The sequence below is a fragment of the Protomyctophum parallelum genome, assembly GCF_964188405.1.
Source record: "Protomyctophum parallelum genome assembly, chromosome: 23".
Classification (NCBI taxonomy): Eukaryota; Metazoa; Chordata; class Actinopteri; order Myctophiformes; family Myctophidae; genus Protomyctophum; species Protomyctophum parallelum.
In genome coordinates, this window is record NC_139715.1 from 5702518 (window position 1) to 5718126 (window position 15609).

Genomic DNA, 15609 nt, shown 5'->3' on the forward strand with positions numbered 1-15609 from the left:
ACATGTACTTTTAGTTACTTTCAAACCACTGCTCGGCAAAACCGAAGAAAAGAAGAAAACTGGGGCATCACTGAGGGTTTGGGGGATGGAGTGGGGGGGTGGGGGGGGGTGAGGGGGGGGGGTTCTGAATTGCGGTTCAAACAAGACAAGCGGAATTCAATTATAGGCCTTCACTTCTGGAGCATGGGCCAATAAGCGGGCCGGGGACCTGAAGCCAAAGCGTTATTATCCAGCACGTTAATTTGATTCAGTGGGAGACCGACGAAAACGATGAGAGAGAGAACATAATCCGACAGTCATTCACTTTTGATGAATTGACCTCTCTGCTGCAGATCCCTCTGCATTATTAGCCCTCGTGAACACCGGGGGGGCCCGGCCCAAAGTTCGGGAGCATAGGGGGGGGGGGGGGGCAGCTGTGGGTGGGAATGCAACTGAATACATTTACTCAAGTACTCTCTACTTGAGTGCAATTCTGAGGAACTTCACTTGATCAAACTTCATCATAATACTACACAGACTGCCTCCCCCTGGCCAGCTGGGGCGCCTGATGGAGGGGAAAGTAACTGGTTGGAATAACGTGTTCCTTCCACGCGCTACGTCCAACCAGGGAAACTCCCCCCTGTCAGGTGTAAAGGAGCATCTTGGACACTCAAGCATGAAGGAAGCATGAGTTAAGTCCGTTGCTCTCCCCAGGTTGGCGGAGGGTGTGTAGAGCCCAGGATCACATTAGATGATTGACACAGGGGGTGAAAAATGGGTTACAAAATCGTGGGATAAAAAAATATATTAAAAACAAAAAATACTACACAGCGTTACAGCGTCTCTCTCTCGCGTGACTGAACTTCACACCCTATATCTCGTAGGGAGATGCCAGCCACGCGTCGAATATAACTCATTTTGGCCGCTTGTATTCGCGACCTTATTCTTTGGGTCATGACCCCCCACACGTCATGACCATAGGTCACACAGTACAGGTCAACGAAGAGTACGGTTCCTGGTCTACCCAGGAACCGCTGTCATAATGCTCAGAGCAACCAAAATGTACAAGTAATGTTTGCAATTTTATATGTCAGCTATTTTTGGCATTTATTTGTTCTTATGTTGAAAGTGGAAGTGGTTAATTATGTCTGTGGGTTTTATAAAGTATTAACAAAAGCTTAAAGGTATATTCAGTGATTTCACTTAATTCAAATATCACTTATTTTTTTGTTTTGTTGTGATAATCCTCTCTACTATAGAGTGTGCTGACCATATAAGGAGTTCCTCCCTGTCCCCAGTTAACCCCTGGGGGTCAAAAAACCTTAGGTTTCGTTTTTGGCTCTCTATCCTGATTGGATGAAAGGCTTAGGTCCCAGCCAAAAACGAAACCTAAGGTTTTTTGAGTGAAATCACTGAATATACCTTTAATGTGACTAAATAGTAACTACATTGGATCCATTGGTTATTTTTCCCCCATTTCCCTGAGAAGTAATACTTTTGAACATACAGTATAGGCTACAGTTACAGTGACAATGTGTTAGTTTTGGGCAATAGAATTGTATCTCACAATGAATAGTGGCTCTTACCTTGTACCACAGGACGTCCGGTTCCACCCCAGGCTGTATATAATCCTCGATGCCCGGACACGTGATGTTTTTGCTTTTGCTGAGCTCAGCCTTCTCAAAGAACCTCATCTTGGAGTTGTAGCACAGGTCCGTGTCGTTCTCTGCCACTGTCAGGGACATGGACACCTTCATGCAGTATGTGGAGTTCCTGCAAGAGATTTAAAAACAAAAAAACAGGTCAGTGGGTAAACTGATAGTTCCCAAACATTTTCATTTCAAGGACTCCCAGTTTGATATGCATTAAGCCACGGACCCCCCCGATTTGATACAATATCCAGGGGTCATCAATATCAATATGTCCATATATACGGACAAATGTAAAAAAAAATTACACCATTATAATGTTCTTACTTTGATCAGACCGTCTCCAGGTTTTCTTCAGAATATAATATATGACACTATATGGCATATTAGGAGACCAAGTTGTACTATAGTGGAGCTCAAATGTTTTATTAGCAATGCCAATTAATGACCATGTGCACCTTAACTCTGAGACTGTACAAATAGAACCAAATTAACCCGTAATGGTCCATTTGTACACTCTCAGACTTACAGACATTATGTAAGTCTGTGGCAAAAAATAATATATATACACCGGCGGTATACACACACACAAACACACACGCACGCACACACACACACACACACACACACACAGACAGACAGACAAAGTAGGTACATACAAGCTGAGAAAATGGCTCCTTAAACATTTCACACTTTTAGAACATTAGCAATGGAAACTTTATTCCCCAAGTCACTTTTTCCAGTCAGCTGTGCAAAAAAAAAAAAACAGGCTTGCATATTTTCACAATTCCCGCATTTTTCCGCAGGCCTATAGTTTATAAAGTCGTCATCGCCTCACCCATACGTTCGTTCACACACATGTAGCAAAACAATAAACAAACCATGGCACTGCTGAAAGAAATTAAAGATATTATTTAAAAAAACTGCTCGCCGCGTGTGTGTGTGTGTGTGTGTGTGTGTGTGTGTGCTGTGGCAGCAGGGCATATATCTCCTCCCTTATTTGCTATATTTATCTATAATGTAGCCTAAATTAATTATGCTCCGCCAAAACTCAACAAAGTTTGTCATGACAATGTAAAGTTCACCCTACTTGACGTGACGTCCATAAGTGTCTCCAGCAAACCAACCAACTTCTCAGACAAAGGCAGTACACGGCTAGAAGAATTCCACTGGAGCAGATATGAACAGGTGTTAGCACTTAGCAGCATTAGCCATCATTGTCAGTATCAGTAAGCGATGACGTGAGGGTATTTCTTTTGCCTTGAATTTAGGGTAGCCCTAAATGAAAGGCAGAGCCTTGACAAAGGTTTTCTTTTTCGCCTTGGCAGACCAAATTATGATGTCTGTTTTGCATAGCTTAAGGACCCCTATGTGTATTTGACTGCAGACCCCCATCTGAAAAGACATTTTGTCCCAGGGACCCCATACAAGATGTGTGTTGTTACAGTATAATGTTTAAATAATTCCAATTTTGTTCAACTATTTTCAAGAAATATATTTTTTAAACAGATGATTATAGCAGCCAATGTACTGTATGATTAAAGTGCTTAAATAGACTTATTATATACAGTAATTGTCCCCCCCATGGAGGCATGGAACCCCCTCAAGGACTGGGGGTCCCCGGACCCCTCTTTGAAAAGAATAGTAGAATACTATAGGGGTGTATAGGAAAAATAACCTTTTCATAATTTCACTGCATACTGTAAAATTCACATAAACCCCTGCATATTCCACTGCATAATCAATTGATTTTTCCCTGCAAAATAATTTGTTTGCCTGCATAATCATGGATTTTTGCCTGCGTTTCTCTGGAGGCATGCAGTTTGGACATTAATTTACGGAAAAACACAAAATGTTAGAATATGGAAATAAGAGGTTTCTGCTCGACAGCGACAATATTGATCTATTTGTTCTATTTGGCGTGTTTTCTATTTATTTCCCTTCGCTCTCACTTCACGAGAAAAAGAGGATGTCACCTGCTGCTTTACTAGCCTGGTTAATAAACCAGACCGAATCAGCCGTTGGCAAAAATAAATTGTCTGGTTTATTAACCAGGCTATACTGCTTTACACCAGGGGGGCAGTCAGACAGATATTTTGTGAAGCCACTATAAGGAAATCGGGATTTCCTGAAAGTTCATAATATATTGTATATATATATACTGTTGTGGCACTGTCATTGGGCCCAAAAAAAACCCATAGCCCCATAGAAGTCCATGTATTTGGGCCCAACTTCACCTAGACTGTATTACCTTAATAAACATGGTCATGAATACTTTCTGCTTTCAGTCACTAGTTTAAAGTCTAATTTATAATGTCATAATATTCTTTTTGGAAAATGATGGTCCCATGTATTAAAAAAATGACCATAAAGTCGCGTATGTTCTGAGGGGCGTGGCTACCGTTACAGTCTATGATCGGGATTCCCCTCTCACTCGAGTCAAAATAAAAACCAACTAAGAAGAAGCTTAGGGGAAGTCCCGCCTCGTTGTCTGGGCCAGCCAATGGCCAGCTGGGCCCAAACGGATCTAGAAAGATGGCGATTTACAATTCAAGGACTGACCGGCTTCATTTTACGTTCCTGTTAGACCCGGGGAACGCTTTGTCCATATTTTTTACAGTCTATGCTTTACACCTGTATAAACTGTGATGCAACAAATCAAACTGATTCATGTCAGGCTCAGAGGAAATCAAACCAGATTTGTTTTCCCCTTTTTCTTTTTACAAATCCTTCTGTAAATCGTAATCAAAATAGCATACGGTAATTTGTTTCATTATTATTATTATTAAAGAACCCTGCTCAACACAATCTGAATTCAGCTCAGTTAAGCATGGCATTTCATTTTAATTACATTTTCTTGATAATTAACCTTCCTACAATACAATGGTTGCCTTGTTGATTTTAGGATGGGTTTTTAAGATTTTACTGATTACATTTGAGGAACTGCATGGCCTGGTTCCTAATTAGTATTTGTTGAGTTATTAGTGTGTGCAGCCACTCAGTATGCTGTACTTACATAACTAAAGACCTTTCCCCCCCAAAAAAATGTCAAACCTTTTTTCGAAAATAAAAAGCTCACAGGTCTATACCGCGATCAGGTGACGTGTTGTGGACTTGACACTTGTAGAATAAGTATAGAATAGGGCATACTTGATTAATGTGTTGTGTGCGTGGAAATAATTTAATGTAAAAAGTAACTTGAAACTAAAGGAACATTTTGTACTTACAGGTTTTATGACATTCATTTTCATTTCTTTTTCTTTTTCTTTTTTCTTTTAGGTTTTATGACCTCAATTACACCCAAAAAACCTGAACTTTGAACATTCAGTGGATTTTCTGTGGTCTGAAGTTTTCTTTGGGGTTTTTTGGGCCTTTTGAGCTACAATGAAAACAGTGAAACAGTGACATCTGCTGGCAAATCCCATTGACATATATGGGATTTGCAGTAAGTGATGTCACTTACTGCCGGCAAATCAGAGCACTTGTTTTAGCCAGAAAACCCCAGATCGCAGAAAGTCTACTGAATGTTAAAAGTTCATGTTTTTTGGGTGCAATTGAGATTAGAAAACCTAAAAAAAACAAGAACAATTCCAAAACCTTTTTTTTAATGTCACAATCCCTTTAAGTCCAGTACTTATATTTACTTAGTTACTTTCAACCTCTGCTTTTAAAGGCATTCATATGGCCTGGTTCCTGTTACTTGTTTCTCTGTCCACACAGTATAGACAAAGCATGACTTTTATATACTTTGTTTATATCGCATGCCAAAAATAGCAGACCTACAAGCTCACGTACAGCGCAATGTCAATGTGACGCGCTGTGAGCTTATAGGTCTGCTATTTTCCAGACAGAGCATAATTTAGTGTGAAAATAATAACTTTGATTTTCAGGACTCCTTGACTGTGGAATGACCTGTCTGAAGTAGCCCAGGCTTGATAAATCACTGTCATCCTGTAAATCCCCACTTAAAGGACAACTTTAGTTTTTTTCAACCAAGCTTCATGTTTTAGGTTGTTATTAGAGAAACTAAAAGGTCAGTGTTAATTTTCTTTCATTTGCTGCTTTCTTTCGTTTTGGGGATTTTAGCAGTTTTTGACAGGGGGGCGGGGGCATTCGAGCATGGGGCTAAATATGTATTTTTTTACAAAATATTATAGCGATTTATTTCTTTATTATTTACTATAGTCCTAATAAACCCCAAGAAATTTCATCTGCCCACAAAAGATCACATGATCTACTGAATGTGACAAACTGACATATTGAGCCTATACACACAGTATCCTTCCCCCAGTAGGCTATACCTTCACATTCAGTAGATCATGTGATCTTCCGTGGGCAGATGTAATTTCCTGGGGTTTATTAGGACTATAGTAAATAATAAATAAATAAATCACCATCAAATTTGGTAAAAAAATACATATTTAGCCCCGTGCTCGAATGCCCCCGCCCCCTCTCAAAAACTGCTAAAATCCCCAAAACGAAAGAAAGCAGCAAATGAAAGAAAATTGAACACTCACCTTTTAGTTTCTCTAATAACAACCTAAAACATGAACCTTGGTTGAAAAAAACTAAAGTTGTCCTTTAAGGATTTTCATTTTACTCTATACTTCTCCTGCACGTCATCTCAAAGGCAAATTGTGTACCTTTACAATTATTTGACAGCTTTACGTGTGTTCATTTGCAGATTCAGATTGTTAAGAATATTTCCATAACAATAGGCCAGGGGTATTCAACTGGCGGACCGCGGTCCGCGACCGGACCGCGGACCACCTCTTTGCGGACCACCCAAAAAAAAAAAAAAAAAAAAAAAATGTTTTTTTTTTTTTTTTTTTTTTTTTTTTTTTTAAGTTAATAATATAAATAACATCAGATGGTACATTTCTCATGTGAAATTGCTGCAAAGGCCCCCAAAATGTCCCCCAAGGGCCCCCAAAATTCTGGCGCGCGCTATGCGCGCGCGCAGTGTGATTTGGATTTGGAGTTCCACTCCGGGCCTGCACTCTGCACCCCATTATTGGTTGGTTGGAAGGGGATCTGATTTGTATAAGCTTGACCATACTAAACGGGCATAGAGCCCCGCTCTCCGATGGACGCCGCGCATGGGACCGGACCTCGGTCTTATTCAAAAAAATATTTGTGGACCTTCATCATTTCTAGTTGAGGACCCCTGCAATAGGCTATACTCTTGTACTTTACCGATGATGATGTCACTGGTAGGCAGGTTTCTGAACTGTCCACAGCCCTCATCTGAGACATGTACAGAGTGAGCAGATAGAAAGGCGCCATCAGAGCAATTATGAAAATTAAAATGGGCGAAGGGTTCCTTTGGAAGTAAAAAGAGTACCACTTCCAGACCTGGAGGCTGCAGACAAAGTGTGACTTTGCTTTCAGGACTCCTTGACTGTGGAATGACCTGCCTGAGCAGACCTGATAAATCACTGTCATCTTCTAAATCCCTTCTTAAAAAGCTTAACCGTTATCAACAGGCCTTTCCATAATCTAAAGGACCACTTCATCCATTTTTTAACCTATCTTCATATAATTGGTTGATGGCACCAATTCGAAGCAGCTTGGACTCCTCATGCACTGACGGAAACATGAGGTCAGTTGTGGTCGTTGTGAGCATGTAGACTTGCTAAATGTTTCACCAAATGTTGTACTGTATCATGAATAGAGACGCTATATAGGGTTCATGAGGTAAAACGATGCAGGACCAGCTTTTATATTTCTACTGGGGGCAGATATTGTATACTTTTTACTCTACTGCAATTATTTGAAAACTTTAGATGCTGTAGTTGTGAGCTTATAGATCTGCTATTTTCATGGAAGAATACGGTCCCATTTGAGCACTGCATGGAAAGACTTGATTACAGGAGTGCTGCGGCACACCCCCCAGAGTCTATATTATCCTCCTTGTAATCATTAATGTTCTACCTGCCCACATGCTAGTAGGTACTGTACATATCCCTGAGACAATGGTGGTGCATGCAATGATTGTCAGGAGGCAAGGGAGAGAGTAGGGCCTACATATCCAGGTATCGCAAATGTACAGTAGATACACACATTCCTAGTCGAGATGTCCTTTCCCATACTCAATCCACAATCGTTCGGTCGACATTCATGTTGGGTATATATTTAGATGACTTTTGTACTTTCGCTCAAGTCAAAATGATGAATGCCTTGTTGTAACCGAGTATATCTCCATCGTGGTATTATCACCTTCAGAGAACAGTGTGAGCACTTCTTTCCTCCACGGCGTCTCGTCTCTGGCCCGGCATTGTAATGAGCATGCAGGTTGAATCAGGTCTGCTATCCCATTCTGAACGGGCACCCATTTTGGTGTCGGCATCATGTTATGCTTTAGCTATTGAAAAATAGCAGATCTACAAGCTCGTATCGCGCCACCGAGTGGCGCGATACGAGCTTGTAGGTCTGCTATTTTTGAAAAATCGAAGAGCGACTGACATTTCTAGAATCTGATCTCAGGTCAGAATGGGTTAATCAGACCAGTGTGTGTCCAGTGGAAAACCTCGTATGAATCTGATCTCAGGTCAGAATGGGCTATGCATGCGCCGCATGCACGCCGCTGTCACGCGGAAGCATTTTATGTACAATATATTGTTGCCGTCGTGCAATAAACCAGCTCTCATCTCCATATTATTTTAACTTTTTGTGTTTTCTTTCTCCGTAAAATCGACGCCCTACTTGATCACACTAACAGTGTCACGCAAACGGGTCGCGTCGCGCCAAATGTCGAGCTTGTAGATCTGCTGCCTACTTTTAATGCTTTTTCATTAAAAATCCTGAAAAGTAACAGTTTTGGACATGTGGGGTTACCACCCGACAGAGACGATACATTATTAACATTGAAACATTTTAGAACCTAGAAAAAATAGCCGACGCGACGCATTGTGAATTTGTTGCTTTTGTTGCTCTTGAACGAGGAAGTGGAGATACGAGGTCTCTGGACCGACCGCAACGATAAGCTGCCTGAGTCCATTACAAATTCATGCAATACGGTGCTGCGCTTTACTCATCCATTCATGGCTGACTACCAGTGGGAGCTCAGCATGTGTGTGTGTGTGTGTGTGTGTGTGTGTGTGTGTGTGTGTGTCGCTTGAGCGTGTGTGTGTGTGTGTGTGTGTGCGTGATGCGCTTGTGCGTGGGCGTGGAAATGGCCTTAATGTGGAGTGACAGTCCCGAATGTCAACAGCAACCTGAAGATTGATCGAGGCTTTTGTTTGGATGCGTTACGCAGATCCACAACAGCCCCCCCCTGCAGCAGCGGAAAATGACTTGCTGCGATTAATGGACCGTAACCGGTCAATTCAGATACGGCATGGTGGTGGGGGGAAAGACACAATATGTTTAACCCATTCTGACCTGAGATCAGATTCTAAAAAATGTCAGTCGCTCTTCGATTTTTCAAAAATAGCAGACCTACAAGCTCGTATCGCGCCACTCGGTGGCGCGATATGAGCTTGTAGATCTGCTATTTTTCAATAGCTAAAGCATAACATGATGCTGACACCAAAATGGGTGCCCGGTCAGAATGAGATATATATATATATATATATATATATAACGTTATATATTCATGTAAAAGACGGCGGATTTATAACGCGAGCAACCGAGGACATAAAATGCGAGATTACCACGGACGTCGGACAGGCCATATAGCGAGTATAGAGTCTAGGTTTCCAGAGAAAGGCAATTCACAATGCCATCCAATAAACATTTACAGGATAGAGTTAAGGGTCACTGTGTGCGCTCGGCGGGCCCCTGATTGTATCGTTCCGGTGAAGCCAAAGCAAAAGGCTCCAGAGGTATAGCCGTCGTATAGGAATCATAAGGGTCCTGGATCGATGCACATTCTGACCTGAGATCAGATTCATACGAGGTTTCCACTGGACACACACTGGTCTGATTAACCCATTCTGACCTGAGATCAGATTTAAAAAATGTCAGTCGTTCTTCGATTTTTCAAAAATAGCAGACCTACAAGCTCATATCGCGCCACTCGGTGGCGCGATATGAGCTTGTAGATCTGCTATTTTTCAATAGCTAAAGCATAACATGATGCCGACACCAAAATGGGTGCCCGGTCAGAATGGGTTAACACATTTAGGCCTGACCTCGAAATTTTTAAGATTTCTTCTAAATCCTCCAGTCTTTCTGAAATAATTTTTTTCCACGATCTTTCAAAAATAGCAGACCGACAAGCGGCGCGCTATGAGCTTGTAGATCTGCTATTTTCCGATAGCTAAATTGTAACATGATAATGTTTAAAACGGCAAAAGGTGGTTCCCGCCCCAAAATGGGTTTTTAAACGGTTAACTGAAATGTGTGTCACTAACCGTTACTAAATAACCATATTAACTGAAATAAAGTCAAATATATATTTAATATTTCCAGAATTGTAATGGAATGAATCACATAATCCTCATAGACTATTTTACAACACCTAATGAAAAGACTATTTGAATCGTTTTGTTTATATATGGTCTCTGCCGGGTGGAAACCTCATGTCTATTACTTATCAGGATTGAAATTCAAAAGTAGCAAAAGTATTGCTCCGTGTTTCGACAGATCTGATCTCAGGTCAGAATGAAAACTGTCAGGAAGTAGAAGACATTTTTAGAATCTGATCTCAGGTCAGAATGAAAACTGTCAGGATGTAGAAGACATTTTTAGAATCTGATCTCAGGTCAGAATGGGTTAAGTAGGGCATTCATATATGAAAATATATGGATAGGCGGTTTCTGCCCGACAGCGACCATAATATTTAGTTTTATATTTTCTATTGTATTCCATCTTACTGTCATCGCTCTGCTCTTAACCCATTCTGACCTGAGATCAGATTCATACCAGGTTTTCCACTGGACACACACTGGTCTGACGAACCCATTCTGACCTGAGATCAGATTCTAAAAATGTCAGTCGTTCTTCGATTTTTCAAAAATAGCAGACCTACAAGCTTGTATCGCGCCACTCGGTGGCGCGATATGAGCTTGTATATCTGCTATTTTTAAATAGCTAAAGCATAACATGATGCTGACACCAAAATGGGTGCCTGTTCAGAATGGGTTAACTGTACATTAGTGTTGAGTTTGACTTCGACTTTGATTTAGGCCTTGTCCACACGTATCCGGGTAAACGGATAAACGTAGGTTTTTATATGCGTTTTGGGGGGGTCGCCCACACGCAAACGCGTTTTTGGTCCATATAAACGCATCTTTTGGAAAACTCCTGCCACAGTGTATTTCTTTAAAACTCCGCCTGTGTGTTCCCTGTGTGGACAATGTAAACGGAGTTTTGCATGGGTCTTGCCATTGGTCATATGGACAGAGAGATTTAAAAAAAACGTGTCGTATGGACAGAGAGATTTAAAAAAACGAAAATGAAAACGAAAACGAAAACGCTACGTTTATGTAGGTGTGGATGAAGCCTTAGTTTTAGTCAGTCTTTTGTGAGCTTGTAGCTCTGATTGTCAGAGTGCAATCCAGCATAAAATGTATCTCTTCTTCACTATAGTCCCTCCCTAACATCTAGTTTTTATTTGTTGATGGAATTGTTATTATATTTAGTCAGTTTTAGTCATAGCTTTAGTCTTTCTTGTCCGTTTTTCGTCAGTGAAAAAAGGTAGTCAACGGACATTTTTCATCAGAGTTTTAGTCGACGAAATCAACACTGCTGTGCATGTGTTCCATGCATAGACTGTAAAAAATATGGACAAAGCGTTCCCCGGGTCTAACATGAACGTAAAATGAAGCCTGAAATCCCTTGCATTCTAATGCACTGTAAGTCGCCATCTTTCAAGGCGGGAAAGACTTCCCGCCTTCTTCTTAGTTGGTTTTTATTTTGACTCGAGTGGGAGGGGAATCCCGATCATAGACTGTAACGGTAGCCACGCCCCTCAGAACATACGCGACTTTATGGTCATTTCTTTTATAAATGGGACCATAATTTTCCAAAAAGAATATTATGACATTAGAAATGAGACTTTAAACTAGTGACTGGAAGAAGAAAGTATTCATGACCATGTTTATTAAGGTAATACAGTCTAGGTGAAGTTGGGCCAAAATACATGGGCCTCTATGGAGCTATGGGGCTTTTTGGGTCCAGTCCAGCGCCACAACAGGCCATTATATGAACTACCGATTTCAAATGAGGCTTCACGAAATATCTGGCTGACTGCCCCCCTGGTTCCATGCCTATGGTGGCACTGCTATGACAACCGAATTTCCCTCGGGGTCAATACAAGGTTTTTTATCTATCCATCTGCATCGTGGGTTGAACCACAATTCGTCGATGATCTGGTAGGGAAACCTGGCGTAGTGGTATATACAATCAATCACAATCGGTTTATTGGCCGTGTTCACATACAGGGGGAACTTAATCTGAATGATTACATCAACATCTGGTGACGCCCGATAGCACCACCACTGATATCGATCTGTTGAGATGCACTGCGTGACATGGATGGATCGTTACTAGTGAGCACACCTATGAGATCAGGTCTATACTGTTTGAGTACATCTCAACAGTATAAGCCATCAGAATACCCAGGTTATGTTGATCAATGCACTCAGCAGGGAACAACGGGCTCCGACATGACGTGTTGTGGGCCTGTAGATCTGCTTTTTTCCCCCACTATCTGATGTTCAACGAAGTGTAGGCAAAGTGGTTAACCCATTCTGACCTGAGATCAGATTCATACGAGGTTTTCCACTGACACACACTGGTCTGATTAACCCATTCTGACCTGAGATCAGATTCTAAAAATGTCAGTCGTTCTTCGATTTTTCAAAAATAGCAGACCTACAAGCTCGTAGCGCGCCACTCGGTGGCGCGCTATGAGCTTGTAGATCTGCTATTTTTCAATAGCTAAAGCATAACATGATGCTAACACCAAAATGGATTCCCGTTCAGAATGGCTTAACCACTTGAAACCCCAGCATCCCTATTCTTGGGGGACATTCATTGAAAAAAGAGACAGATCTATATAAGCTCGTTACTATAAGGCTACACCTACAGGCTATAATTGAGATCAGCTCTACTGTTTGAGTAGCAGAACATATATACGGTAGACATCAAAGTACACATTGACTGGTTGGAATAACGTGTTATACGCGCTATACGTCCAACCAGGGAAACTCCCCCTGTCAGGTGTAAAAGGAGCAACTTGGACACTCAGGCATGAAGGAAGCATGAGTTCAAGTCCGTTGCTCTCCCCAGGTTGGCGGAGGGTGTGTAGAGCCCAGGATCACATTAGATGATTGAAACAGGGGTGAAAAATGGGTTACAAAATCGTGGGATAAAAAAATTATATATAAAAAAAGAAAAAAAAAAGTTCACATTGACTGGGCTGGCAGTGTTGAAAGGGGATAAAAGCTAAAAAAAAATAAAAAAAATAATAATAATTTGACGTGGTGTAGACAGAAATACAGCACAGTACAGTACAGTACAGTTGCAACTCAGGTCCATATGACTAAAACTATAGAGAGCATCTGTATTGTAACAAAAAAAAAGAAGAAAATACGTCATTAGCATATATAGAGCCCAGAGGGACCCCGCTCAACCATATGGGTTTTAACCCATTCTGGGCGAGAACCCGTTTTGGTGTTAAAGCATTACGTCGTGCTTTAGCTATTGAAAAACAGCAGATCTACAAGCTCGTAGCGCGCTATTTTTGAAAATCGAAGAGCGACTGACGTATAGAAGATTTTTTTTTAGAATCTGATCTCAGGTCAGAATGGGTTAATATGAATGTCAGCGTTGACTATATAGCGGCAAGCGGACCGACCGACCGCGGGGCAAATCCTTTTTCCCGAACAGTTTAAAAAAATTGCCAGCATTTACAGAAATCTCATGGCTAATTTCCCCCCCCCCCCCCCAACTAAAGCTGGTTATACAAATTGAGCCGTGTACCAACAAACAATTGCAAACACGGCTAAATCCTCCCATAATTGTGCGCATTAGCCGACTTGTGGATTAGCGGTCGACACACGCTGGTCCTCGCTTAACCCATTCTGAACGGGAACCCATTTTGGTGTCGGCATCATGTCATGCTTTAGCTATTGAAAAATAGCAGATCTACAAGCTCATAGCGCGCCACCGAGTGGCGCGCTACGAGCTTGTAGGTCTGCTATTTTTTGAAAAACCGAAGAACGACTGACTTTTTTTTTTTAATCTGATCTCAGGTCAGAATGGGTTCATCAGACCATAGTGTGTGTCCAGTGGAAACCTCGTATGAATCTGATCTCAGGTCAGAATGGGTTAACGGCGTGGGCAAACAATCCCCGGGAATATCCTCTCTCTTGCGTTGGACCGGGGGACGAGAAGAAGCACGCCGGGCACTGAATGAGCCTGTGCCCAATTTTATTTTCTTCGCTTTTAGTTGTTATGACAACTGATTCGTCTCCATGTGCGTCTCCGTGTGTGTGGGTTGTTGTCACCGCTGTTTCTTTTTGAGTGCGAGGAACAGCAATGTCTGTGTTCACCTATATGTGTGTTCACCTATGTGTGGCCATGAGTACCAGTAGGGGCGCTGTTGTGCCAGAAACAGAGAGAGAGAGAGAGAGATAGTATTAGTGCTGCACTGTTGCCTGCTAATGAGAGAGAGAGAGAGAGAGAGAGAGAGGAGGGGGGGGGGGAGAGGGGAGTTGCACCACTCGGTTCACACGGGTGTGTTTTTGAGTGGTGCGACCACTCCTACAACCATGCAATGTCCGTGTACCTGTATGTACACACCTATGTATCAGTGGTCACTGGTCATGAGCACGAATATGTGACTTATTCGTACCAGTAGGGGCGCCAGAAACAGAGAGAGGGGTAGTGCTGTGCCTGCTGCCTGCTAATGGGAGAGGGAGAGAGAGAGAGAGAGAGAGAGAGAGAGAGAGAGTGTAGTGACAAATATCACGGAAGGAGCCAATGGTCTCTATATATATGCCTTAGAGTATATATGAATAGAGAAGACACCGGATTCCTCCTCCCATCCACTTGCATTAAGTTGCTCAAAAGCGCATGAGGCGATTTCACTCCTCCTATCCTGGTAGGAACAGAGTGCATTCTGGGACGGATTGGCCCCAAACACATGAAGGCGCTGCCGTTGAACGTGCGCGAACGTGCACGAACGCGAACGAGCGTGCTGCAGTCGTGAACGTGTACAATGATAGTCAACGGACCAGCGCGTTCATGTGTTTGGGGGGCAGGCTGCAATACCTTCATTCGGCCACTAAACAGAGTCAGGGTGCATGTTGGCTCACTGGAAACAATATGCTACACCAGTGGGTCTCAAAGTGCCCTTAACCCATTCTGGGGCGGGAACCTCTTTTGGTGTCAGCATTATGTAGCTTGTAGGTCTGCTATTTTTCTTCTAAATCGAAGAACGGCTGACATAGAAACATAGCTTTTTCAGGAAACTGTCAGGATGTATGGAAGACATTTTGTTAGAATCTGATCTCAGGTCAGAATGGGTTGAGTGCAGGGCCCCGTACGGTTCTGTAACTGAGAGTGTACACTGTCAGAGTTATGGGGGTCCTTGACATTAAAAGGTTTGAAAACCACTGTGTACACTAAATGGAACAGAGCCTTAATTAGTATCATCGCTAATGCCTGTGAAGGAAGTAGGACGAGGTATTGTGTGTACAAAGGTGGACAAAGTATAGTGAACCACAGTACTCTATTCAAAGAGTCGCCTGCTCGAATAGTACTCCACTACAAGTGAAAGTACTGCATGTAGGCCTACTTGCTTTCAGAAACACCCATTCTGACCTGAGATCAGATTCATACGAGGTTTCCGCCGGACACACACTGGTCTGATGAACCCATTCTGACCTGAGATCAGATTCTAAAAATGTCAGTCGCTCTTCGATTTTTCAAAAATAGCAGACCTACAAGCTCGTATCGCGCACTCGGTGGCGCGATATGAGCTTGTAGATCTGCTATTTTAAATAGCTAAAGCATAACATGATGCTGA

At 42.1% G+C, this 15609-nt stretch overlaps 1 protein-coding gene across 1 annotated transcript in view; it reads right to left on the reverse strand.

The window, feature by feature from the left end:
- Window positions 1-15609, reverse strand: part of LOC310854144 (interleukin-1 receptor accessory protein-like 1) — a gene marked incomplete at its 3' end in the record, with an annotated part of 690918 nt that overhangs the window by 305102 nt on the left and 370207 nt on the right. Inside the window, exon 4 of the mRNA XM_083758663.1 lies at window positions 1566-1752. Within this exon, the coding sequence (XP_083614789.1) occupies window positions 1566-1752 (187 nt within the window). The remainder of the gene's footprint in view (window positions 1-1565; window positions 1753-15609) is intronic.